The following is a 14,104-nucleotide window of genomic DNA, read 5'->3' as shown; positions in this document are numbered from 1 at the left end:
AGTGTGGCTACAAATGAGTTATGCACTGTGACTTAGATGTCCTCGGTTGAACACATTTATGCTGTGGAGCCCATAAACTAAAGATTTATGCACCTGTAAGGCACAGCAACAAGACACAGCATTAAAGGCAACTTCACAGCCTCTTAGACCAAAACCACACCAATTTCATGATGCATCAAGAACATGGCACACAAGCTACTTGATATTGGACTGTGATGCTAAATGTAAGGTATCATGAAATGGAATTCATTAAGTGCAATCGGTGTATTGTGCCTGCAGCCTTTAATTGCTCCCTATTTCTTCATCAATATGGAGGCTGTTGAAAGAGGTAATGTGCCTGCACAATGGCAAAGTCATTAATCATAGACTAACAGGGAACATCCTTTGGGGGAAGTGTTTACCATTACAATAGCATTCCAATAAGATTCCTCAGATACCATTCTGAGTCCACAGGGATCACGTCTTTGCTAGCGGATTAGACGAGTTGTGGAGGCTTCGTTGAGTCCAGTATATTGATCAGATATGGTAAACCAGATCAATGTTAACCTTGTAAATATAACCTTTTCATTATTACTGTGCTGTTGCATACTAACCTTTAATTCACTACTAATCTAGCTATTTAAAAAACAGTTAAAGTCAAAGAATCATGCAGACAGAATCACAGATATAAATGTGTTGTTTTCATGATAACAAGTTCAAAATGCATTAAGTATTTGATATTGTTAATATACTCCATGTTTGTATGTGCAACTCCCTTTTAATAAAAATGACTATCCAAGGATACAATAGGAGAAAAATGCCATAACATTACACCCAATAATAGGTAAATGAGTGCACTTTTCTTTCTGCCATTCTGCTAACATTACATGGTTTTTATGGCGAGATTTCTTTAGGGAATAAACACGCATTATGGATAGTGTAGTTTACACGTGCAATGATTTCTTGGGACCTTTCGGTTCACACAGAGGTGGATCCTTTCTTTGTCTTTTCTGCAACTGTATACGGCCACTTTTTGTGTTCGCTAAAAGGTGCATTTGGCTCTACTACATCATGTTTCACCTTCTAAACCGCCCTGCAGTCATTTTTTGTTATTTGGAACGGAACACAAACGATTTTTGAACTACATGTCCCATGGTTGAAGCTCTACAGTTTTCCCTGCACGCCGCCGCCTCCCCATTTCGTCCTCTAGAGTAGTAATGAAGCGAGCGGAACTACAAGAATTTGACATCCGGTGGTGACTTTCAAAATAAATCGCCATTGCGTTGAGGGAACATACTGGAAGGTCGAACAGACATATTTTGTTAACACACAAAGACTTACGTAGGGGATTCGCACATAACTTAACTTAAAAGGTCCGTTTTCGCTATTAGTATTGGCGCAATAACCGTGTAAACTAACGTTCTGAACAAGCCAAACATTTATTTTGAAGGAATCCCCAGACATCCGGTCTGTTGGCCGTTAGCCCTGGTAGCTTGACGCCGCCATGTTCCAGAGGAGGGTGAGTTTAGGGAAAGACGGAGCCACCCTGTCAATCACAATTAAGGAACCATGGGAGTAAACTGGTAAGGAAGCTCGGCGGAACCACTGTGTTTACGGTGAAGATTGTTTTAATTTGCGCAGAAACGACAACTATGCGCCGGTACACTGTGGGACATTTTCATCTGATCTCGCCAACTGGAAATCGCTCCACTTTGACGGGAATTAGCATGAGGCGTCACATATAACAACAAAAACTTAGCGACTTTCAGTTGCCTGCGCCTGTTTTTTGCCCCCACAGCGTTTCAGTTTGAACATAATACACAAGTCACCGTTGATATTTGTACAAAAGGCGGTGCCGCGGAGGGTTATATTAACTCCAAGCCCAGGATATACCCGTTTATTTGACTTCAACCCGTGGAAAATCTGGTCTGTGCATTTCAGAGAACTGCCGTGTCGGTGAGTCGACTTTCGAAGAAGGAGTGACGGTATTTATCGCTCTCGAAAACACAAACACTTCAACTTTTCCTGTCTCAATTTCGCCGTGTGAGTTTTTGTGTCAACGTTTTCTTTCAGGTACAAGACGACACTCCCAAAAACAAACGAAGCCAAGCAGCAATCCCCGCTCCAACTCCGAGGGAGAGCAAGAAAGGAGCAGATATGAGTGGGGGAGATGTGGTGTGCTCAGGGTGGCTGAGAAAGTCTCCTCCTGAAAAAAAGTTGAGACGTTACGTAAGTGCACTTTATATCCTATTTGTTACATTGTAATAAAATAAGCCAGTGCACAAAATGGACCAGTTTCTCCCTGGACACTTTTCATGTGCAAGGTTGGGCGCAGTGACAGATTGTTAGGCCTCATCTTGTGTACATTTCAGCAATTACATTTCTGCATTTGCTGAACCTGAAATACTTTGTGACCTCTCTGAGCTCAGTTTGCCTTGTGGCCCCGTACAGTAGGAGTGAATTTACCAAGACAGATTGGTATTGTTTTGCTCAAGGGTACATTAGTAGGGCACATTGTTGTTGTTTTGGGTCAGACCTCAGGCTTTTCCTTTGAGACAGCCTCCTTAATGGCTAGTTTATACCTCCAGGCAGCGATCCAGTCCCAAAGCACTACCTCTGAGGAGTACACTTTCTTGGACCAATAACAAAATACATTGATTACCTTGGGAAGCGATGCTTATGCAGCCAGTACTCTCTGTGTCAAAGGTGGTAGATGGTCACACCAAGGGTTAAATGATTTACAAAGCATCAAAGGATGACCCCATTCCTGCAGATTTCTGTGTTTGTAAAAAGTTGTGAGACATGCATAATGAAGTGTCAGGAGCTGCTATAATTATTAATGTTTACTGCCCCAAACTGATAACTCATACACTTAACACTCATGCTACTCACACATATCATTCAGTGTTGCAGTCTTGAAAGTAATACATAATTACTGACAATGCAATGTCTCTTTCTCTGCCACTAATTTGTCACAGGGATATCACTGTTTTGTGTGTGATTCTCTCTGCTTATTTGTTGTGCACTTAAAAGAAAATTTCATAGCCGACAGCAGAGCTAATGCGAAAGCAAATAGCCTCAGTAGCACATGTTAGCTGTCAAGTCTATATGCTTTTCTTGTGGATCAGTGGATATCTCTGTTATTGATATTTGAATTACAAGGCCCGCAACTTGAGAGGAGGGATGTTTTTGCAGAAACCGCAGGTCCAGTGGAGTGTTTTTTCTGAAAGCAATAAAACTAAAATCTAGCCACAAAGACAGGATTTTCACAGGGCTTTCTCCCACTCGCAGCAGAATAAAGTCTTTTTTGTTGTGGAGGAAGTCAAAATCTTAGTTCACTGCATAATTGTGAGCAATTTTATTGTGTCATTGCATGCCTTTATGAGTGGTAATCCCTCAAAGCTTCATTGACACTGATCAGAAGTGACATCTTATTTACCATTTGAAGGAGGAATTTACCATTTTTCTGTGTCAGAGGTCACCCTGATGTTCAGCATGTGGTGATGAGAACCTAATGTTCCCACTCTAGGTCGTTCTGATTGATATAATCTCCGAAACCAAGTGTTGGCTATAATGACACAAAATTGTTCTTTCTCAACATACTAAACAGCAGGCTGGTGGAGGACTTAATTGTTCTCAAGGGGATTGGCAGTTTGCTGCTCCAGTTTTATAACTGTTTTCTGGACACAGTAGTTTGGAAGAGTTAGGAGGCCATCTCACAGTGTGTTATAAGGAGCATGAGAACTGCTCTGATGCTGGTTTTATAGAGAAGATTTTGAGTGGTTTATGGCTGATCAAGAAACTACATTGTTGTTTGGTTTTATAATGTTTGCAAACAACCATGGACTTTTGTTCTAGTGACTTTTATTGTTGAGAAGAAGTTTAGCGAGATGAATTAATGGTTAGCCACTACAAGCCAGTAAGATAAATACGGGAAACATGGGAAACCACTTTCCACTTTTGGGGGATTTTAGGTATCCATCAGCCTATTCCCTTTTGTGACTAGATTGTTTTTAGGTTTATCATAAGATGTGATAACGCTCATATTAAGAAAGAGTTGGCTGCAGGGTCCAAAGTCAGTAGCCTACATAAGAGTGAAGACAAAAGCTAGACGTTTAGGACCAACAATCATCGCATTTCTACACTTGAGCAGAGACGGTATCGGTTTTAACTCTGCTGAATAGATTTTTGATGTTACTCTCAGTATCAGAGAATGTTTTGCAGTAGTTTTTCACTGCAGTTCAACATTCAAGTATGCAAATCCAGCTTTCTCCACCAACAGCAGCTTTTACAGTAGAGCTTAGCTAATGAATTGTCCAGGCGGATATATCAGCTTATATTAGCCCATTGCAGATATGCTGATATTGCTGTATAAGTCGGCTGATGAATGACAAAATGTTGAAGTGCAGAAAAGCCAAAGACATGTTTTGAAACAGTGTAAACTTTAAAATGTCCCAACAAATACCAATACTGTTAGTAGTCAGGAATCGTGTATAGCTTGGGCTGTACTCTGTAGTCAAATTTAAATGTAAATCAGTGCAGTTATAGGATATTTTCTGTTTTGCATAATGGGTCCAAATGACATTTTGTCGATTGATTGCCATATCTTTCTGTATCAATATCGTTCTTCTCACTTACATACAGAAAAGATCTAAGTTAGCCAGATATTTGATGTATTTGTTTTACCTTTAACACTTTGTTAAGCACAAACATAATCACAAACATATGTATTCAGATTTTTAAGAAATCCATGAGCTGCCTAGAACTGAACAAAATCTAAAAATATTGATGAACAGAAAAGTGGGCGGTTGGGGCCAGGTTCCTCTTCCTGTGAGAGACCATTATGCGTGGTCACACAAGGCTGTGTAATCCACAGGAGTGCTGACTATCCTTTTTTTGGCCAATGACAAATTGTTCAACTGTAACCTATTAAGCAACTCACCACCAGCTGTTTGAGTCGATGCCCAAAATAAAAAGAGAAGTTGATTCTTTTCTAAAATAGAAATCATGCAGTCGGTAATAAAGCATTGTGATTTCAGGCTTGCGAGGATTAGTGGGATAATTTTAAGGCTAGATCTAGGAATTGTTTATTGTTTATTTGTTATTTGTTTGTGGTATGTTTGGTGGCGATCATATGATGGGGTCTGTTGGCAAAGTTAGGATGGCTTACCGCTCCGATTATTGACCATAGTAAAATCTTGTGGTTCTGTCAGGCGATGCTATCTTCATGCCACTGGTAATCAGACTAAAGACCACAATAGTTTCCCATCCCACAAGCTAGGTAACTGCACTTACCTGGAATCACATACATTTTAGATCAGAACAGAACCGTTTGAGCCTTCTGAGAAAATGAATATAACTCTTCTGCTGTCTCTCTCGGGGAGTGGAGGGTAATGATGGTGAAGTTCTGTTTGGCAGAGTCTCCTGACAGTTTTTCTTCCTCTGCCATCATTGGAGTGGATTTTAGATGTGTCAGACACAAGTTCAAACTAAAATCACTTCACTGTCACATGTTGCTGCTTGGAAGATGAGCTACAGCAGTCGTTGCCACATTTCTGCTTGTTTTTTCTCCATCTCAGCTTTCAATTAAAACCATAGGATAGTTGCCCTGCGATTGCCATTTCAGATGCTTGCTTTACTTGATTTGTCTCCTACCATCTATCGAGGGTCTGCTCAGAAAGTGGTGACATTGCAGTCAGATTCCCACAGATATCAGACAGCTGTCAACTACATAAATGCAGTTTTTTAATCCATGAATGGATGAAGTATTGGATTGATAAGCAGAATAATCTAGCATGATTATATTTTGGAACCCAGGCTTCCATGTAAATTATCCAACAGTTGTTTTATCTTATTTGAACAGATAATCACGATTATGTAGTTACAAGAAAACCCTCTCCATATCACTGCATTTGTTCTGAAACAGCTGGAGCACTTTGTGTTGTTGAAGTAAACATTTGGCGGCAGGTTGAAAGGTCCAGCGTGTAGGATTTAGGGGAAATGACGTAATATTCGTTACTATGTTTTCATTTGTATTTAATGGGCTGAATGTAAGAGTCGTCGTGTTTTTGTTACCTTAGAATGAACCATTTATATCTACATATGGACCGGGTCCTCTGCCACGGAGTCCACCATATTCTAGAGTAGCCCAGAATGGACAAACCAAACACTGGCTCTGGTATGACTCTAGTTTCTAGCGCTAATGTAGTCCTCCTGCATGCTTGGCACATAGGAGAATTCGCACCTCTGCTACTTCACCGCTACATGCCTCTAAATCCTACACACTGTACCTTTAACATGGAAATAGACAAGGTTTTTGCCTTAACCTATCATTATAAAGTAAGTGTTGATTGCACAATGTAATGGCTAAAGCGTTTTTTTGCCTTTATTGATAGCATAGCTGAAGAGACACATACTGTGGGAGAATAACATTCAGCAAAGAGCGGCGGGTCAGAATCAAACCCAGGGCGCTGCAAAGGACTCAGCCTATATGGCGTGCACACTCTACCCGCTGAGGTAGAGGTAGCCCCATGGCCATAGAATAATCACACTGTTGCCGTTTAGATCGGTTCCATATAACCCTTTCTTTCACTATGCAATTCTGTCTGCCACCTGGTACGATCTCCCTGGAAAATTAAGCATCAGCCATAGCACAAAGAAAGTGCACCAACCATTGTGCTACCAAAACGGGAAGAGGATAGTGCTTTTGTTTTCCCTACTTTGATTACTGAATTGAAAAAACAACAACAATATGAATAGAATAGAAGGCATTACAATAGTATGTGAACATGTCACCGCCTTCAGCTCTCTTTTATAAGCCCCATGTCCAGACAGAGTCACAGAGCAGCAGCAGACTAGAAGCCGGGGGGCCCCTGCTTACCTGATTAAGCACTCAGGGCAAAGTTTGCCCCTGAGGCTCTGCTGCTGATTGGTGGAGCTCAAAGGTGAAAGCAGTTCAGCAGACCTGGCTGCATCTGAGCAGCACCAACCATCATGGGCTTGACACAAGCCAGAAAATGTTGCCTCTCTGTTCATTAGCAATGAAGCAAGTGTGAGGAGGCAATTTGGCCAATTAAACCTGATGTTGACCAGTCAGGTTTGGTTTTATTGAAGAGATTCAATGTTCCTCTTTCCATCCTTCCTGATTGACTGTCTCTTAAACAATTCAATCAAGATTTCATACAGAGAATGCATACAGTGTTTAAATTATAGTCTTAGTAACCAGTTAATTCTTGGTTGCTGTCGAAATTCTCTGAGAAGGAGTCAACACTTCCTGTCCATTAATGTCTCGTTCAGGGCCAGCATGAAGGTATCTAACCACAATTGCTTTTGTAGGACGTTTCCCAGCCAGAGTTTGTCATAACTGTATCCTCTGCGGTTTTCCATTTCATTGACACTGCATTTTCCATCTGCTTCTCCTTTTCCTCTTTCATTTCTCATACCTTTCAATCTGTGAATTTCTGTTGAGGTCCACTTGTAAAATCCCTCTTCAAAAGAACAGCTTGGAGACTGGTATCTTCCCGACATCTGCAGCGTGATATTAGAGGGAACTAAGGAGATGCAGCGATGAAGTTGCAAGGTCGTTTTCAGCACCACTCTGTTGAGAGATAGTGTGGATATGACAATATATTGCCACATGAAAACATTATATAAAAAAGGTTATGTGCCTTTTAGGAGAAAACTGAAACAGGATGCACAGTTCAGCAGATTGACGGTATGTCTACCATAGAATAAAAAAAGACATGTCATTATCTTGTTATAACAAGAAATTGAGCAAATTGTTTTTGTCATGGTCACAGCAATAAGCTGCAGCAATTAAAGAAATATGAACCACAGACACATACTGATATTAAGGGTGGTCCACAATCCCAGTTGTGCTAATGTCGTTATGTTTACCAGTGTTCCCCAACTGCTCTCAAGCAGTGGCCTAAATGCTAAAATACCCATTCATCATGGTGACATGCTTCCGCTCTGTCCTATATTTATTCTCCATCTTAAGTCATTACAACATGGGTGCAACACAATGACAACTAATGCTTCTGTTTAAGTAGTTTATTATGTGTAAAACATAATCTACATATAGTGCTGTGTAAAGTTGTGAGGAAGCCCGAGCTTTAGATGAAGTATCTTCAGTTTACCATGACTGTGGTAAACATGTAAAATTACGGTGATATTGATTTTTGAGTATATTTCCTAGCCCTAGTATGGCTGGGCAGTTTCTCAGTTTTTTCCTCCCACTGCTCATAGCTATATGGACCATTTAAATCCCTGTAGTCCATTGGCATGTACCCATTGGAAACAGATAAGAATTTTGTTGTACACTTCGTCCAGTCCTTAATAGGGCCTCAGAGCTTGAGCAAAAGGCTGCTGGGTAGACCGGAAGAAGGAAAATATTGAACCCTGAAGGTCCCCCCTCTGATGGCTGTAAAGGGAGATTGAGGACACACTCCATGCTGGTCTTAAGTCCTCTCAGCTGAGGGAACATGCATTTACAGTACACACCACTGTGGCCATAAGCCATTACCTCTGCCTCTGCCTGTGGCTGACTGGAAACAGTTGTCATTTGCAAAGTAAAGAGAAATATGTACCCGATGAATGTGACAGGGCGGTCGAATGAAAACAAAGCCATAGCTCTTTGATTAAGTAGAGGATTCATTAAATCTGCTTAGCAAGTGGAACAGAGAACAAACACTCACTTTCTGTTAAACCCCCCCCCCCATCCCCCCCCCCCCATGCTCGAAGAAACAAACAAACAAGCAAACGGAACAGGATGCAACAGAGGGGTACTTGTGCAGCATTAGCCTCTTAGGCTAACAAAGAAAAATTACTGGACCGTGTCCTGGGCCGCCACAACGACTCAGCTCTCCATTTGGAGCAAGCAGACTACTGTTGTGTGATCTGCCGCAGCTTGAAAATGGATTGCATGTGCCATTAATTATTTAATGTCCATTACAAACAAATAACCATTAAATATTCATATCTTTGCTACTACAATAGTTATCCTTACCGGCCCACTTTTGTCCCAGACACAGACTATCATCATTGTGTTATACATAGGGGTATCAGTTGCACGGTAGCTGAATTGGTAACCAGCAAAGTCAAGCTGTAAGGCCTCACAAACATGGAGACAATTGCTTTGGTAGATTCTCCAAGTGATCATTTTATCAGCAGAGAGATTGGAAGCACTGAGCATGTTTTTTCTTCTCAGTTGTCGACATCTTTTATGAACCAAACGGTTGTTAAAGCCTTTGTTTCAAAACACAATAGAAGTGAACATTAGTATGTGTCTGTTTTCTTCTGGATATTTATAGAGAGTAGTAAGCCTGAAATCATGTCGTTGCATCACAAAGGAAAACACAGCCACAAAAACAAAACAGCCAGTGAGAGCAAAGCCCTCTGAAAGTTGGCAGTGCATAGTATTTTTGTGACACGCTGTAAATATTTCACTAATGTTTTGCAGCCTCACATAAGTGAGATTATGTTTGAAATGTGTATTGATCAGGCCTATTTCTGTTTTAAGCAGTTTTCTTCATTTGATGTGTCAATCATCTTTATGTGACAGCAGTTTTTGAGACTGTCCAGTAAAGATAGATCAACCAAGTAAATCTGTTTTGGGTATGTCATCATCTTTCTGTGGTCCCAACAGCAGTTTTTGTGTTTATCTTTTTATTGTTTTCATAATAAAGAAATAAATGCATAGAATAAGGTAAGGAGCTCAGACATCTGGAGGGAGCTCGGAGTAGAGCTGCTGCTTCTTCGCGTCAAAAGTGGTCCATTAAGGTGGTTCGGGCATCTGATCAGGATGCCTCCTGAATGCCTCCCGTTAAAGGTGTCCTGGGCACGTCCCACTGGTAGGAGGCCCCGGGGCAGACCCAGAACATGCTGGAGGGATTACATATCTCATCTGGCCTGGGAACGCCTTGGGGTCCCCCAGGAGGAGCTGGAAGGCGTTGCAGGGGAGAGGGACGTAGGGGTGCTTTGCTTGGCCTGCTGCCCCCGCGACCCGGCCCGGGATAAGCAGTTGAAAATGTATGGATAGAATGATGGAATAATACATATACAGAAGAGTTGGCGGTTTTACAGAAGACAAGGGAGATATCCTGACAGAGATTTTGACCCATGACATACAGACCAGCACAGAGATAGTGGCTCACTGACAGTTGACTTTATGTTATCTGTAAGTCATTAGAGTAACGCCAGGTCGCCATGTTTTCAAAAAAGATTTCCTCTCATGTTTCTTACAGCAGTACTTTGGAGTCAAATCCAGTCCAAAGAGCCAGATGTATAAACTTTTAATATGCACAAACACCATGCCATTTCCCACACAAACTGGTAAAAGAAGAATGTAGTAAGAACGTATGCACCTCACGCATGCTTCAGACCAGATGTGAAATGATAAGGAGAGAGATAAGGAGATTAAATATAAAGCGAGAGATGTAGTCTTATAGGAAAATGTGGTTCATTTTTTTTCCATTTTCCCTGATTGTGTTATTGTTTGTTAAATCTACGCAGCAATCTGTAACATTTCAGTCAAAGGCACATGTACAAGCTTAATTTAAATCACTTTGAGTGGTGCATTTTATCATTCTTTATATTTACATTCATGACATTTTTTTCCCTGTGACTCAGGACGTTTCTAAATCCATGACTGGCAACCTGCGGAAGTCTAAACGGAGCTTGTTTACATACACTTAATTTCACAATGATTTGGAAACACAGAACAGGCAGTATGCACAGCTTTATAAATCTGAGTTTTATGCCCTGCTCCCCTGGTGTCTTTGTCTCCCTGCTGTCTCCGTCGCCACGTGATCACCGTTCATTGTCCTGCAGCATTTGTGCGCAGCTTCTGGCAGGATCTGGTCGTCTACGTCAGAAAAATACAGACAGTTTGAAAGGCACAAAAGTGTTTTGAAGTAACCTCAAGTGCGGCCCAGCTTTCACAGTAGATCGTCTCTGATTTGCTGTGTAAACTTGATACGTCCATGCATAACTTTCCATGCAGATTCTTGAGCGGTGGAATGGCTCTTCAAAGCACAGTAAACCATTGTTTATGCCAGCACACACCCATTTGCAGTTTCAAAATGAAGTTGAAGTTCATTGTGTTGCTGCCATACTGTTAGCTTCTCTGTCAACAGCTTTTTTGAGAGTATGCTGTTTGAGAATTTATTTCAGCTGAAAGTTGCTGATGCAGGACATAATGGAGGAGGAATCAATAAGAAATTGGCTGCAGGGTAGAAATGTTCAACAAGCTGATTGTGTTATTGAAATATTTGCATACATACTGGTGCATCTAGTGAGACAGTGTTTCAATGTATATGTTGCTTGCCTTGTGAGCGGCACTATATACAAATTGTGCGCAATTCCTTTAAAACTGTTTGACTTACATTATTGTATCCTTCTTTAAACTTGCCTTAGTGGAGCGCTGAAACTGCTGGATTGAATTGGCAGGTCAAGGCTGAGCATTTTGTAAACAGATGTGTCTCTTTGTGCCTGGTGCAGCTGTTTACTGTCCTGTGTGCCAAGTCCACCAGCAGCTCATGGTGTGACTGTAGAGAACTGGTTCTCATGCAGACTTGGTTTTCCTGTTTGCAGCTTCGGAGCTGATTCTGCAGTCGTGTTTTTTGTTGGAATACATTTCTGTCGAGTTGTAAAATGATCCTTTTGTGCTATTTGTCACCGTGCCAAGTTGAACAGTTTCAAGTGCAGCTATTATTAAATGCAGATGACAGAAACCTCTCAGCTATTTGGCATGGCTAATTGTACACATCATCATGTGTTTTTTTCCATTTGTGATTGATCAGTAGGACGTTGTGACATAGATTTGATTTAAATTCGGTATTTTCTTAAATCAAAAGTCTCACATTCTTGGTTTACATTGTCTCTCGTGTTTCAACTGTTTCGGCTAATGACACCGGGCAGTAAAAATAGTGTGTCATAAGGCTGCTTTCTATTTCCAGACTGGAGTTGTAGTTCTGGACATGAAACAGGGCTGGTAGGAGAACACAGATGGCCAAAGATGGTCTACACTAACCAGACAAAAAGGCTGTTGAGGTCTCTGTTCCCATCAGATTTCAGTTTTGAGAGAGAAAAAAGCACAAACAGAAGTTGGGCCAAATTTATGATTGTGTGCATTCCCCGAATTCTTGCAAAGCAGGGGAAACTTCTTCCAGACCTATGTTGTAGGACTTAAGATATGTATGCAGTGACATGCAGTCTGGGATATAGCACAGTGGCAATCAATAACTTTGTCATCATTGTTGAGGAGAGTGAGGAGAAAGCAAAAGGGGATGAGAAAGACTGGAGTGCTTCTCAAAGCAACACCATTAGGCAGCCTCCAGTGAGAGCAGCTCTCTGTTCTCTCCCTCTTTCTTTCCGTTCCCAGTGCTTCTTGGCAGGCACAGACAGCAGGAATGTGAGGTTGCTCTGTGCTCCTCTTTGCTAGTCTTGCTGGGGTGTGAGCGCCTGGTCCCGGGCTGCTGCTGCTGCTGGTCGTTCAGCTTAGGCTAGGATGGGCTGGCCTGCCCTGCACTGCACTACACTGCAATGCAATGCACTGGCTGATTGTTGTTTCTGCAGCAACGGGAGGGAAGAGGAGCCGCTCCCTGGCGCCCCAGCAAGGCATGGCCGCCCCTTCCTGTGTGAGGCGCTGATGGCTACCAGATGGCGGGTGAAGACAGAGGAGGAGGGGTCCTATATTCTCCCTCTTTTTCTCTATTTATTACTTCTGCCTTTATATTGTCATGTCTCTGCTTTTCTTCTGCAAAGTCATTTTTTTCCTTAGCCTCTTATTTATCTGTCTCTGCCCCTTTTGCTCCAGCAGCTGATTGTTCTCTTAATAAACGCAGACAAAATGGACAGTGGTGATGAGCCTGATGTTGCTGGCATCCAGGCTATATACCATGTTGTGTTTTTCTAGGTGTTACATACCCTGAGACACAAAAGATGACTCACTTGTGATAAGTTAAGTTTAAGTTAAGTTAAGTTTATTTACTTTATTAATCCCCCTGAGGGGAAATTCAATGTTTTCACTCTTGCTTGTCAATTACACACAGGTCTGAAAGACACACACATGCACAAACAGGACCTATACATGCACTAAGTGGAGCGATGTCAGAGTGAGGGGGCTGCCCTTGGTGAGGCGCCCCGAGCAATTGGGGGGTTCGGTGCCTTGCTCAAGGGCACCTCGGCAGTGCCCAGGAGGTGAACTGGCACCTTTCCAGCCACCAGTCCACACTCCATATTTGGTCCGGACAGGGACTCGAACAGGCGACCCTCCAGTTCCCAACCCAAGTCCCTATGGACTGAGCTACTGCCGCCCAGTGACTTCAGTGACTCACTGAAGAATTGTGCACTTTGAAAGCCTTTTCATGATGCATACTTGCTTTAAAAGTAAAACTTTAACATCAAGCTTTATTGTCACTGCAGCACACCTGCTCAGCAGTAGCTGAGGTGTGCATGTGGCGCTCAGTGGCCTTCAGCAAAAACTCATGAGAGCTAAGATAGGTGACCGGTTGACTCACTGAAAGCCTGCTCCTCACCAACAGGAGGCCCTCTAAACTCACTACACATAGAGACTACTATCACCTCTTAAGCTGAGTCTCCAGGGATACGTATATGGACACAGATGACTAAACACACCTGCTTGATGAAATTAGCTCTGATTGCCTTGTCTGGATGTTGTTTATACTTTATGGAGCCTCTCCCTGGACTGGTTTTTAAGAGACATCAGATTGCATTTTCAAATTAAATTGCATCTTTTTGCCAGAAGATCAGCATGCTTCATTAAGTCATCTCATCTCATGAGAAGACTTAGAGAAGACGCTTGGCTTAGAGGTGAAAAATAAGCATTATGTTTTAGTACTGTGGCTGATGTCATGAAAATAGGTTACTAAATAATCTGGATGTCTGAGTATAACAAGGGAGACCCCAGATGCAACAAATTATTATTTTCTGATGTAATATCTGATGGTTTTTATTCTTTATTAAACCTATAATTGTTTGATCTCGTTAGATAATAGTTGGGCTGGGCAATATATTTTATTGTACCACAGTAGCCAGAACTGTAATATTATTACTTTCAATAATGTTGTTGTAAGCTACTGTTATTACCTGCATCTCTCTCTCT

At 41.8% G+C, this 14,104-nt stretch overlaps 1 protein-coding gene across 4 annotated transcripts in view; it reads left to right on the top strand.

The window, feature by feature from the left end:
• Nucleotides 1-1,491: 1,491 nt before the first annotated feature.
• The window catches only part of gab1 (GRB2-associated binding protein 1), a 64,694-nt gene continuing 52,081 nt past the window's right edge, over nucleotides 1,492-14,104 (top strand). For 3 of the 4 annotated variants that reach the window (XM_050044055.1, XM_050044053.1, XM_050044058.1), the window contains exons 1-2: nucleotides 1,492-1,964; nucleotides 2,053-2,208. In XM_050044055.1, coding sequence (XP_049900012.1) covers nucleotides 2,137-2,208 — 72 coding nt within the window. In that variant the 5' untranslated portion in view covers nucleotides 1,492-1,964; nucleotides 2,053-2,136. The remainder of the gene's footprint in view (nucleotides 1,965-2,052; nucleotides 2,209-14,104) is intronic. The other variant, XM_050044054.1, reaches the window with a different exon arrangement.

Source organism: Epinephelus moara, chromosome 5 (genome assembly GCF_006386435.1).
Source record: "Epinephelus moara isolate mb chromosome 5, YSFRI_EMoa_1.0, whole genome shotgun sequence".
NCBI lineage: Eukaryota > Metazoa > Chordata > Actinopteri > Perciformes > Serranidae > Epinephelus > Epinephelus moara.
This window is presented reverse-complemented; position numbering and strand designations above follow the sequence as displayed.